General features: G+C 33.8%; 1 protein-coding gene across 1 annotated transcript; it reads right to left on the bottom strand.

Moving 5' to 3' along the window:
• Nucleotides 1–5,718: 5,718 nt before the first annotated feature.
• K441DRAFT_692618 (uncharacterized protein) lies at nt 5,719–7,038 on the bottom strand. The gene is made up of 3 exons (XM_067652583.1): nt 6,573–7,038; nt 6,030–6,519; nt 5,719–5,980 (listed from the first exon to the last, which is right to left on the bottom strand). The coding sequence occupies exons 1-3, from the start codon at nt 6,931–6,933 to the stop codon at nt 5,743–5,745; spliced, it is 1,089 nt and encodes a 362-aa protein (XP_067509342.1). The 5' UTR covers nt 6,934–7,038; the 3' UTR covers nt 5,719–5,742.
• Nucleotides 7,039–12,503: the final 5,465 nt, after the last annotated feature.

Genomic DNA, 12,503 nt, shown 5'->3' with positions numbered 1-12,503 from the left:
TCTTACTAGTATTAAGCGCTAATAGTTAAAATAACTTAATACTAAAAAGCTAAGATGTATTAATTGGTTAAGAGACTAAAGGGCGTATAAGTACTACTATTAAAGTTAGTGTTTAACCTTAAATATAATATATCTAGAGAGGTAATCTGGTATAAGGCACGGTAGGTTATATATAGTAACTACTAGGTGGCGGATATTAACTACAACCGTATATATGCCGTGGTAGTAACCTTAACTGCGTATAGGATCCTACTAGCATTAATTACAGTGCATAACCTTAAGGCTTACTAAATTAACGTTATTACGGCCTTCCTGAACAGCTTTATAAGGAAGTACTTAATCTATATACGACAGCTAAAAGGATTCGAAAATAATAACTGTACGTTAGTTTATCTATTACTAAAGGCAATATATAGCCTTAAATAGGCACCTCTGCTATAGTATAACACCCTAATAAAGTATTTAAAGATGATAGGATTTAAGCCAATTAACGAAGATCCTTGCGTATTTCGATATTATAAATACTAGGATGCCTATCTCTGCTTATATATAGATAATATTATAATTGCGGCGGCAATAATACTGGTAATTAAGCCCCGTAAGGAGCTCCTGTGGAAACGATATAAGATTAAGGACCTAGGAGAGCTTTAATTCTTTTTAGGGATTTATATAGTACGCGACCAAGTTAATTAAAAGATCGCGATTATGTATGACGCCTATATAGCGAGGATCCTTAAGTCCTTAAGCTTACTAGAATTAACCTAAAAGCGACACTAACGGCTACTAGCCTTTAATTAAGAAAACGCTATTTAGAAGACCTTATAGATAAGGCCAATAAAAAGTAGTACCTAAAAGCTATTAGATTTTTTTACCTAGCTCTTATATTAAATAAGGCTAGACCTATTTACGGCTATAGGAAAGCTATTATAATATTTAGCTAACCTACCTAATAAACATTAAGCGTATATTAAGAGAGTATTTGGATATATCTAAGGCATAAAAAAACTATAGAATAATATATAGCGGTAAGTAGTATAACCCTAGGAGACTTAACCTAGAGGTATACGTTGATATAGCTTATAGTAATAACCTAGATAACTGTAAATTAACTTAGGGTTGGTTTATTAAACTAACTAGAGCTCCAATTAAATGGGCCTTAAAGAAGTAATTAACGGTAGTAATATCCTCTACGGTAGTAAAGTACCTAGCGATTAAATTAGCAGTATAAGAAGCGATTAAGATTACGACCTTTCTAAAAGCCCTTAGCTATAACGGCACGAATTTAGCTCTAGTCTAGATTTACACAGATAGTACAAACGTTTAAGCACTTACTAAGGGCGAGTAACCGGTGCTAAAAGAGTGCTATATAGATATTAAGCTCTGTAAAATTAAGAATAATATTAAATAAGGTAAGATTAAACTATACTATATACTAGGCGTGGAATAGCCAGCAGACGGCTTAATAAAGTCTCTACTAAAGGTCGCCTATAAGGCGTTTAAGATAGGTGTTGGAGTTATTAAGTTCTCCTAGGTCACCTAGGCCTAATTAAGAAATTATACTATAACTAGCGGAACCTCAGAATTAATGCCAATTAACTTAGTTCTAATTTTCAGAAGCTTACTAATACTATTTTTTAGTATAGGAGACGGGCGATTAAGCGTTATTAATATTCTAAATTTCTATTTTTCCTAATTACATTTCTTACTACTTGTACTACCCCTACCTATTAACTATAACCTTATAGAGTATAGTATAGTTATTTTAGAGGAGTTTCCTATTCGCTAGAGCTTATAGAGCCTAGGGGGGTATGTTAGTAGGCGGGGTACTTAGGCAGTCTCTTTAAGCTTAGTAACGTGTCACGTGACAGCGCGTGGGCTATTGTGTAGATACCTTCTTAGGGCCTTTAAGCCCCTAAGATTTTTCCTTATAGAGTATTATATATATTATTCTACTAGCCTGCTTAGTGCCCTAATAACCTATATAGTAATCTTATAAGTTAAGAAGCTTTTAGGGCTTATATTTAAACGTAGGTTTAATATAAAACGATTTTAGTAATCTATAAGTAAGACTAAAGAGGTATAATAAGAAGATTTTATATAGAGGCAGTAGTAACTACTTATAAACGACTTTTCCTAAATAGGAAATTATATACTGGCTTAGAGGTAAGCGGAGAATATAGTATTTATCTTAGTTTCCTAACTTTTAAATAGCTTAACCACGAAATCTAATTTTCTAAAATTTAACCCCCCTATCTGTTTTACCTTTTTACCACTTTTAAAGCTGTTAAATATACATATAATGGTATATAGGGAGAATTAGTAGTCTTGCCAGATTAATATTGCTGCTATCTATAGTGTTAATTAACTTTTAGAATTTTTTTTAAAGGGCGGAAATGTTGCTTATATAAGGAGTTATATAACCTTTAAGAATGTATAGACGATTATAACAATTCCTAACTAAGAACCCTCTTTCTAGCCTTATAGCCTTACTTAGTTACCCTAGCGGCTATATATGGTATTTTATATATATTTAGTAAAGCCCTCTATAAGCAGGCTTAGCTATACCTCTAATATTAATAAGATCGGTAAGGGGTGGTTAATTTTTTTTGTCTTTTTCCCTAATTAATTTCTAGTTTTCTTCATCTTAGATTTTAGTGATCCGAAGTCTAGATCTACTACCTTATTTAAAAAGTTACTACTTCTACTACCTTTATAGTGTTTTAAGCTTCTTTACCTATTAAATAAATAGATAATTAACCCTAGTTAATAAATGTACCTAACTAATAAACGAACTAATAAATTAAACTAAAAGTTCGGAATGTCTAAATAAGGTTCTACTAAAACGCTAGCTAGACCCTAACCTAGACCCTTCCTAACCTATTAAATTCCAAAAATAATAACCTTTACTAAATTAAAAATTAACCTTATCCTTAATAAGCTATCTAATTAGATTTAATAGTTTTTTATTATCTAAAATATAGCTAAAACTAATAAGGTATAGCAGTATATCGTCCTATTTAAGAAGAAAGACGATCTTTTAAAGCTAGAACTACTAAGTCGGCCTATACTAAGGGATATACTACCTATGGCTATATTGATAGCAAAGCTAGACCTAAACTAGCTTACTGCCTACAACTAGCTCTGTATTAAATATAAGGACGATTTACGCGTATACTAAAAGCAAAAACAGGCTATAAATAATATTAATAACTATATTGTTCGCACTATATTAGTAGCCTACCTTCCACTTATTAATAGCCTTAGTAGTCGGTTATATTAAATACTTAAGGCGTCTCTACTACTATAGTAGCCACTATAGTGACAAAGACACCCCGTATTTTAGTAAGCAATTAAGCCTATCTTATATAAGAATTTTATACTATTAGTACTTACTAAATTATATACTTATAGGGCCTCCTCTTATTTATAAATACTCCCTCCTCTATACTTTCCTTTTTTTCTTTCCTTCTTCCTTATAAGAGCTGGAAGTGCTTTAATACTTCTTCTTAGTCCCTATTAAGGGATCTATTGGTTAATATAGCGATATAAATAATATCAGACAAGGAAATAGGTAAGAGAGAAGATAGGAAGGATAAAGGAGCCTCTAGTATATATTAGTTAAGTAACGTTAATAGCTATATTATAGCTGTCTAATCTCTTATACTTATAGGCCTCTTCCTATCTATAAATACTCCCTCTATACCTTTCTCTCTTCTTTTCTTCTTCCTTATAAAAGCTAGAGGTGCTTTAATACTCCTCCTTAGTCCCTATTAAGGGATCTATTAGTTAATATAGCGATATAGATAGTATTAGACGAGGAGATAGGTAAGAGAGAAAATAGAAAGGACGGAGAAATCTCTAGTAGGTGTTAATCGAGTAACATTAATAGCTGGTTTTTGTTACCTAAAAATTACGTTATATAATAATATTTGGGAACGCAAATATATACCCCGTTCTATACTTATACCACTACTAAATATTTTAGATTTTAGATTTAAAGCTATTTATAATAGGTATTTCTAGAAGATCTACCGGTTTAAAGCTCTATAATTAAACATTATTAATATTTTATATAGGGGTCGTTGATTAAGCTCCTAGGATACAATTTTTAAAGTTTAATACTATACTAATATTACGACCTTCTTATAGTGGCTAAGCCACCCCCTAATCTCCTCCCCCTTCTCTTCTCCCTCCTATTACTTAACGCTAAGCTATTACATTATTGCCAGGGTAGGTAATAACGTAGTTAATTAATTATATTAGACGTTATTACTATAACCGCACTGCCTCCGCCTGTTAGGGGGAGGGGTCTTAGTATATAGTTATATCTCTTCTTATACGTGTATTTAATTGAGTTGGGGTAGTAGACTTACTTTACTTCTAGCCATATAGTCATTTAGTTATTAGGTATTAAAAATATTTAGTATATAAAGCTTTAGATTGGAATTATAATCTACTATATTAGATCCCACGTAAAGGGCTCTATATTAAAGCTCTATAAGCTTAGACCCCCTAAACTTAGATAGGTTTCCTATACAAAATACTAGTTTTCCACCTCTATAAAAACAGTATTAGTAATATATTATTAATAATATAATATTCTAAACTTAAAGCCTATATAGTCTTAAGTAAATTTATAAAAAAAATTTTAAAAATATCTTTATGCGCCTAAAATATAAAATACCCCTTAAAAATATATAGCTATGCGACACTAGATTTTAATTTTTATAGCATTTATATATATAGGCTTTTAAAATATAGCTATTTTAAAAATCTCCTATATAAAAAAACTAAAAATTTATATAGGAGATTTTTAAAATGGCTATATTTTAAAAGCTTATATATATAAATGCTATAAAAATTAAAATCTAGTGTTGCATAGCTATATATTTTTTTTAAAATAGTATAGTATGTTTTTTTAAGGGGGTATTTTATATTTTAGGCGCATAAAGATATTTTTATAAATTTTTTTATAAATTTACTTAAGACTATATAGGCTTTAAGTTTAGAACGTTATATTATTAATAATATATTACTAATACTGTTTTTATAGAGGTAGAAAACTGGCATTTTGTATAGGAAACCCGTTTAAGTTTAGGGGGTAACCGAGTTTAGGGGGTCTGAGCTTAGTTTAAATATATACCAGATCTGTGACTAATATAATATTTAAGCCTAGCTTAAGTAGGGCGCCTTAGTTACTCTAGTAAATTACCTAGCAGTGACTAAGGCGCCTTAATTTTACTACTACTTCTAAATTAAGCAAAAGCTCTACATAGGGGGGTCCTAGGGGGTCTCCCTCTAGAAAACCTCATCTCTATATATATTAATTAAAGTCTATATAATAAAGCTCTAAATTAAAGCTTTGGGTTAATTAATTGGCTTATTACTTATAAACTTGGGTCAAAATTTTCGTTGGGGGGTACTAACGATCCGTATGTTATAATACTCTCCTTTTTAAAATAATATCTAGGCTAGGTAGCTAGATACCTAATTAAGATTATTATATATCTATTTAATTATAATAGCTTATTTATACGAAGTTCTACGGCCTTAATTTACTAGATCCTAAATATTTTGCATTAAGCCCGTGATCGGCATTGAGCCCGGGAGCGCCAAGGGCTTGCTCTTGGCGCGTTGGGCGAGTAGAATAGGGAACGTACTGGCGGCTCAATGTTTATTTTTGTCTCTTAGAGAGAACTTCAAAGTTCAAACAACAGTCCCGACAATATCATAGGTCTCTGCTCATCCACCAGCACCACTAGCAACCTGACACCTCCTAATATGCCTTTCCAGATTATCCCTCCGTGCGAAGGCCTTCTCTGGAGACCTGCACCATGGATTTGGACACGTCAGTCTCTCTGCACTAACTACATGGCAGCTCTTCATGTGGCGCTCCAGATTCGCATTCAAGCTAAATGTCTTACCACAACCGCTGTAAGGGCATCGATAGCGTCGGAGATGCTTTCGGTTGACGTGTTTGCTATTGAGTGTCAGACGGGAACGAGCAGTGAGCCGGGGAAGGACCGTACTTTCTTTCATATGCCTTTCTAAAAGCCATAGGACATTCGGAACACGGAAACGAGGACAGCTCAACCACTGCCGTTGCGGGCCCATTTCTAGCGGACGTACTTGATGGGAAACCCTCCCGAGGAAGGTCGTGGGAGGCTATCCGATTCCGAAAGACGTCGGCTGAAACATTAGATAGGGTTTCCCCGTCTCCCGTGTATTGGTCCTCCAATTCCAACCCACCCTCCATAATGGAAAATGTCGGAGGTTCTTTCAGTTGTTCCGTTGTAACGTCCCTACGCTGAGGTGCTAAAGGACCGCTTTCGTGGAGGTGAGCGTGGATGACTGGATTGGGTTCGTACTCGACGTCTCGTGGATTGACTGCTGACTGGTATCGCCTCTCATTTTCATCATAGGGCGGCCCTCCAAAACCCGTCAGATATTTATCAGCGAATCTTTTCCATTTCTCTTCGGACCTTTTCATTCCTTGTTGTTCATTTTCACTCAAATTATCTGACATCGTGTTAATGCCTTGACCACAAGAACTACTTATATGACTGTCTTACCGAAGTATGGTCCGTAACCTCTGTGCAAGTCCCGGACGATCATCAAGAAGTCCCGGACGATCACCAAGACCTTGATGCACTCCCTTGCCATTGGTACAATGATCCCATCTTTAAGGTGTAAGCCTTTCCTTACGAGCCACAGGCATCCTGCGATAAGGAAGAAGCTTGCACAGAGGCCAAGAAGGCTCAGACTGAAGTGGACCCAAATCTTAACTGCTAGGTAGAAACATTCTATCCAGAAGCGCACGAGGAAATAAAACGGGAGAGCCACAATAGTATAGAGGATAAAGAAGATAATCGAAATTTCCAGCTTCGCAAGCTGGTTGTCCAGCCGTTTTTGAATGGGACTGAAAAGACTCATGGTATTGAATGCGGTGTGATTTCTCAGGGTGGGAAACAAGTCTCACGTCTATCGGCGAAAAAAATAGAGAAGGCAACGAGGATGAAAGAACTCGAGAAGAGCTGCTGATATCTCTGCTTTATGTCGCCAGGCGGTGGATTTGGGAGGTATACCATCTATCGGCAATATGATTGGCTCCGGTTCATGCATCCTGCAAGTCTGTGAATACGGGGTTTATGCCGCTGACCTTGCCCACCAAAGGACTGCACCGATCTTCACAACCATTGACTTGCCTTGCTGTAGTAGAAAACTCTGAACGTCTTTCAGAAATATTCGTTGCCAATTTCTTTAACGCACTGAGAAACGTACCGTTGGGCAACTAAGCAAAGGTTAGTTTTAATGTTCTCACACCTTGTTGGCGCTAGCAGGGAGAGCGGCCGACCCGCACTAGCCAGACCCTTGTTTTTGTGGCGTGATACCCTTGTTTTAAGGGGGGGAAGACGAACTTTTGAAAGAGGAGGATATTCATCTCGGACATTCTTTTAATCGAATCCTGGTCTTTCGTTTAGCTAGTTCCCGCGGCAAGGCGGCCCCTGCGGCCCACCGAACGAAGCCCCGGAGCCCTCGATGGCTGCTTTAACCCCTAAACGCGTATCAGCAACACCACCTCTAGACCCGCCAGTAGCTCTACTAAGACGTACAAAGAAACCGAGCGCGAAGGTGTAAGAGGCCTAGCAGTCGCTAAGGACACGAGCCCAAATATTAGCATAGTTTAAATAGTAGATAACTACACTATAAACTAAACTATAAGCTACATAGTATATACTGCCTTTATTCCCTATAGTAAGAGTCTTTACCTTACCTAAATAGGAAGGAGAAGGTATTAATTATAATAAATTTTATTAACTTATTAAAAGCCTTAAAGAAACTATAGTATAGTAAAGTAATATTATTATAAGCTAGAATAGTATTATTAAGAGCATTAGAAATAACCTAGTAGACATTAAATTAAAATAGTAAAGCCTTAAAAAGCAAAATACTAAACTTTAAAAGGCTATTAGGTCCTTATAAGCGTAACTAAATACTCCCCTAGCTCTAATATAATTATAGGCGTTAGTAGTAGCTAGTAGAGGTACAGTAGGGTTAGAGATAACTTTACTATAAATAATAAGCGCTAGGAACTCTAAGGAACCTAATTAGTAGCTAGTAATAGATATTAGCTAAGCAGGTAAGAAGGTAATAGAGAGGGTAGCTACTACTAAAGTAGTAAAGTAAACTATTGCGTAAGGTATAAAGGATATTAAGGGGCTTATAGGAGCTATACTTAAAGACTTTCGCGTATAGTAAATAAGTAACAGTATAAGTATTATTAGATTCTTAGTAGAAAAAGATAAAGAAGCTATATTTAGGTAGACGACTACTTAATAGCTTAAACTATATATTTTTAGGGTAAGGCTTATTGGACCTAAGTAGTATATAGTTAAGGCGGACTAGGTTAAAGTACCTCTAGTAATAGATATTAATAGTAGAAAAGTAAATAAGTTAGCTATAAAGCGCTTTAGGGTAGAGAATAGTATAGAGGTATATATAATAAGATAGCTAGGATAACTAAGGCCGCGCGGCTAGCACGCGTCGGTAATTATTAAAGTAGTAATAAAGGAGGATGCAGAGAAGCTGCTTAAGTGTCCTTATTATATCTAGAATTCGCTATTAGTGCGAACGTAGAATTTCAGCGTAATTTTATAGGAGGAGGTAAGTTTAATAATATATAGTCCTACGCTTAGCTCTCTTAAATTTATTAGGGTATTGGGGGTCTATAGAATGCATGCCTTTTTGGCATATAAGCAGATATATATTCGGGATTTAGCTATCTTTTTCTTTTCTTCTTTACATTTTTTCCTATTTATACTTATTAATAGTTGGAGGCAGTATATTACTTAACTATACTATTTATTAGCTAGTTATATATATACATATATATCCTAATAACTTTGCGTTATATAGCTTTAACGTAATATAGATATATAGCCTTAATCCCAAAACGTGAAATCTAATATCACTAAATAGAGTTAGTTATATAAGCGGGTTTCTATTAAAAATACGATAGAGAAACTAGAACTTTATTTTTTTTTTAGATATACTATCTATATAGGATGGCGTAGAAAATAAGAAAAGAAAAGCTAGTAATTTTAAACAGTTTTAAATAAAGTTCCGTATAGGATAGAAAATAATAAAAGTATTATTTTTATAGCCACTTTTCCCGTATAGGAGGATATTAAAAGAGGTATTTAAAAGCTAGATATAAAAAGAGAATTTTAGTAGAAATCCTGTATAAATATTACCTTTTATAAATATATTTTTAAAATAGAACACAAATTCCAGTTTCTATAAGATTTTTTATTAAATTATTCCGTATAGGATATTATAGGAAATAGGATATAAAATCTAGGTAATTAAATTTTAATATAGGATTAAAATATAGTAGATTATTATATTTATTAGCTGTTTATACTATATAGATAAAATTAAGAACTATATAGGCAAATTGCTAGTAGATCTAAGAATAGGAGAACGGAAGCTGTTACGGACGCTTTAAGTACGATGTTACAACTACTTGGAGAAGAGTTGGAAGAAGCTAGTTGGTTAATATAAGCACGGTCTAGGATGGAACCCGTGGAACCATATGACGAGGATTAATAAGCAGAGTTACGTGATATAATCTGTGTAATCTGTATAATCTGCGAGATCTATAACAGAGCGAATAGAGCAGATAGAGTAGACAGAGCAACGACTTTCTTAGGAGTACGGTTATGTATTTAAGGACCCTTAGTCCCTACCTAGATAGTTCCTTCCTCGTAGTAATTCTTAGAATATAATTAAAGTTAATCTATTGGGCAACTACTCCACCAGTTGTTATTACGTTGTTAACTACTATCTTTGCATTTCCTACACACCTAGCCTATTAACAGAACCTATCGTAGTTCCTACTATAAGGTTCCGTTATATAATCACTACTATAGTTATAGTATTAAATACAGAGAGTTAAATAACATACCACTAAAAGCAGCCACCATAACGCCGTTAACGGCAGCAACCACTTTAAGGTTAAGTGGAGATACAAGTATACAGGATACTGACTTACAACCAGTTACGGTTAGGCAGTTACAGGAAATTATTAATAGGTTAAACGAGAACAACTAAATACTTAAAGAAAGACTTAATGGGATTGGAGTAGCAAAGGTTAAGTTACCTTTAATTAAATAATTCTTAGGAGAGAGATTAAAACTTAAAGGATTCCTAACGTAAATGCATTTTAAAGTCATATAAGAAGGGGCTAAGTTAGCCATAATAATGGATTAAATAGCCTACGTAGGACTATTCCTGTTAGGTTGGGCACTTAAATAGTTTAAACCCTACTTAACGGAAATATAGACTAATGGAATAACTACTACTAATTAAGAGGTACGATTTATATTTTCTAGCTAGGTAGGATTCGCGGAATAATTAACACAGATATTTAGGGACCTAGAAGTAATAACTATAGTAAAGAGAAAGCTTTAGGACCTAATATAGCAAACTTTAGCAATTAAGTATATAATAGAGTTTTAAACACTTGCTATATAGGTCAAATAGAATAATAAGGCGCTTATAGCATAGTATAAATAGGGACTTAAGGCTAAAGTCTAGGACGCAATTATTCTAATAAAAGATGCGGATACCCTAAGGGAATTAATAGATTAAGCGATTAAGATTAATAATAGGATCTTCTAAAGGGAACAGGCTAAGAGAGGCTAGGATAGAGTTCTATAGTTATATAAGACGTAGAGTACGCAATAACTAAAGCTAAGTTAGAAACTATAGTATAGCGTAGAGCTAATAGACCTAAGTAGTACTAGAGAAACCTATAAGAGAGGGAGTAAGAAACTATAGAAACCTAGAGGTTAAGGATTAAGTAATTATAGGACTAAGGAGCATAGGCTAAACTAAGGATCTTAATAGCAGAAGACGTTTAAGCGGACTCTATAATAAAAGCAATGGTTTAAAAATAGAGCTTGCATAAATTACGGAAAATAGGGTTATTTCGCCAGAGACTATAAAAGTAGTTAGAGTTATTATATAGTAAAGGGAACTAGACTAATAGTATATAATATATATGTATAGAGGGATAATAGTATACTACAAGGAATAAAAGAATGTTTAATTAGAAGTTTTACGTTTTATTATAATAATATATGCCAAATTTATAAAGACGCTAAGTATGGTGTAAGCTATTGGCTATAAGAGCCAGAGTTAAGAGGACTTAAGGGAACTAAAGAGTTAGATAAAGAATAAAATTAACTCTATAAGCTAGATTAAGATATCGTAGTAATATACGGACGATAATTAGTAATAATAATAATAGAGTTAGAGTACTTATTAGTTAATAGTGACGAGGACAGTAAAGGAACTAACTAGGGGTATTTAAACCTTAATAACGTAATAAAAGTAGAGACTAGGACCGCCATAGAGTAAGGTTTAATAACGGGCATTATAACACCATTAGATACGGCATCTATCGCTTTATAAGACAGAAGGAGTAATATCTAGAGACAATTAAGCAAGCAGACAACTGCTAGTGCTAGCTTACCACTTAATAAAGGCAAAAGGCTAAAGGCTTAAGATTCTTAAGACGAGATAAGAGACGACTAAGATTCTTAAGACGAGATAAGGTATGCTTAAGGACCCACAATAGACGCAAACCGATGGAGTAGGGCAGCAGCTTAGTTTAAGAATATATAAATAAGCTTAGGACAAGTGTTCCTAACGGCACAAGATTCTTAAGATAAGATAAGTAAGATTTAAGACTCTTAAGACAAGATAAAAACACTAGTAAAGCCTAGTTAGACTAAGAATGGAGCTAAGCTTAAGTTAGAAGCAAGCTTAAGGGATTAAAAATTTGGAGTACGAATAAGGACACCTATAAGTAAGAAGTAAGCGGCTTTGCTATAGATTAAAAAATCTATAATATAAACAGCGGTTAAATTAGGAGACAAATATATAGACCTAAAAGACTTACTAGTAGAACAAGATATTCGGACTAAAGATTAAAAAGTTAATACGGCGATTAAGAAGTAAGAGAACTTTAAGGATCCACTTATAAGACGCGAAAAGAAAGAAACTATAGAGGAATTTAGAGCAAGAATTACCTTATAGTAAGAACAGAAACTAGATAAGAGATCTAGCATATTAGGATATATAAAGGACAGAGTACTAGTATAAAGAATTACTAATAGACCTAAGATAGGCACACTAAGAGCTAAGTGGCTTATTAAACTAGAATAAGAAGAGGATCTAGGGATTCCTACTAGATTTAAAGAATAATATATAAAGGGCTATTACAACGCAGTAATAAGAAGATACTTCCTTATGGATAGACCGTATACACTTTAATAGCTATACTAAAAGTGGTATAGGCAACGACGTAATAACAAGTAGAAAGATTTCTATATATAGTTAGACGAAAAAGTTATCTAAGACTACCCTATTACGGAAAAAGCAATAAATTATATTAAGGGAGCCTTAATTATAACATTAAAGGATCTAGAGGAACG

This window comes from Cenococcum geophilum (genome assembly GCF_001692895.1).
Source record: "Cenococcum geophilum 1.58 unplaced genomic scaffold K441scaffold_3, whole genome shotgun sequence".
Taxonomy (NCBI): Eukaryota; Fungi; Ascomycota; class Dothideomycetes; order Gloniales; family Gloniaceae; genus Cenococcum; species Cenococcum geophilum.
Note: the sequence above shows the minus strand (reverse complement) of the source record. Positions and strands in the feature narration are given on the sequence as shown.

Coding starts and splice junctions, on each gene's coding strand:
- K441DRAFT_692618 (XM_067652583.1), bottom strand. CDS start 6,933: ATGAGTCTTTTCAGTCCCATTCAAAAACGGCTGGACAACCAGCTTGCG. Junction 6,520..6,572: donor AGGTTACGGACCATACTTCG/GTAAGACAGTCA, acceptor ACACGATGTCAG/ATAATTTGAGTGAAAATGAA. Junction 5,981..6,029: donor AGAAAGGCATATGAAAGAAA/GTACGGTCCTTC, acceptor GACACTCAATAG/CAAACACGTCAACCGAAAGC.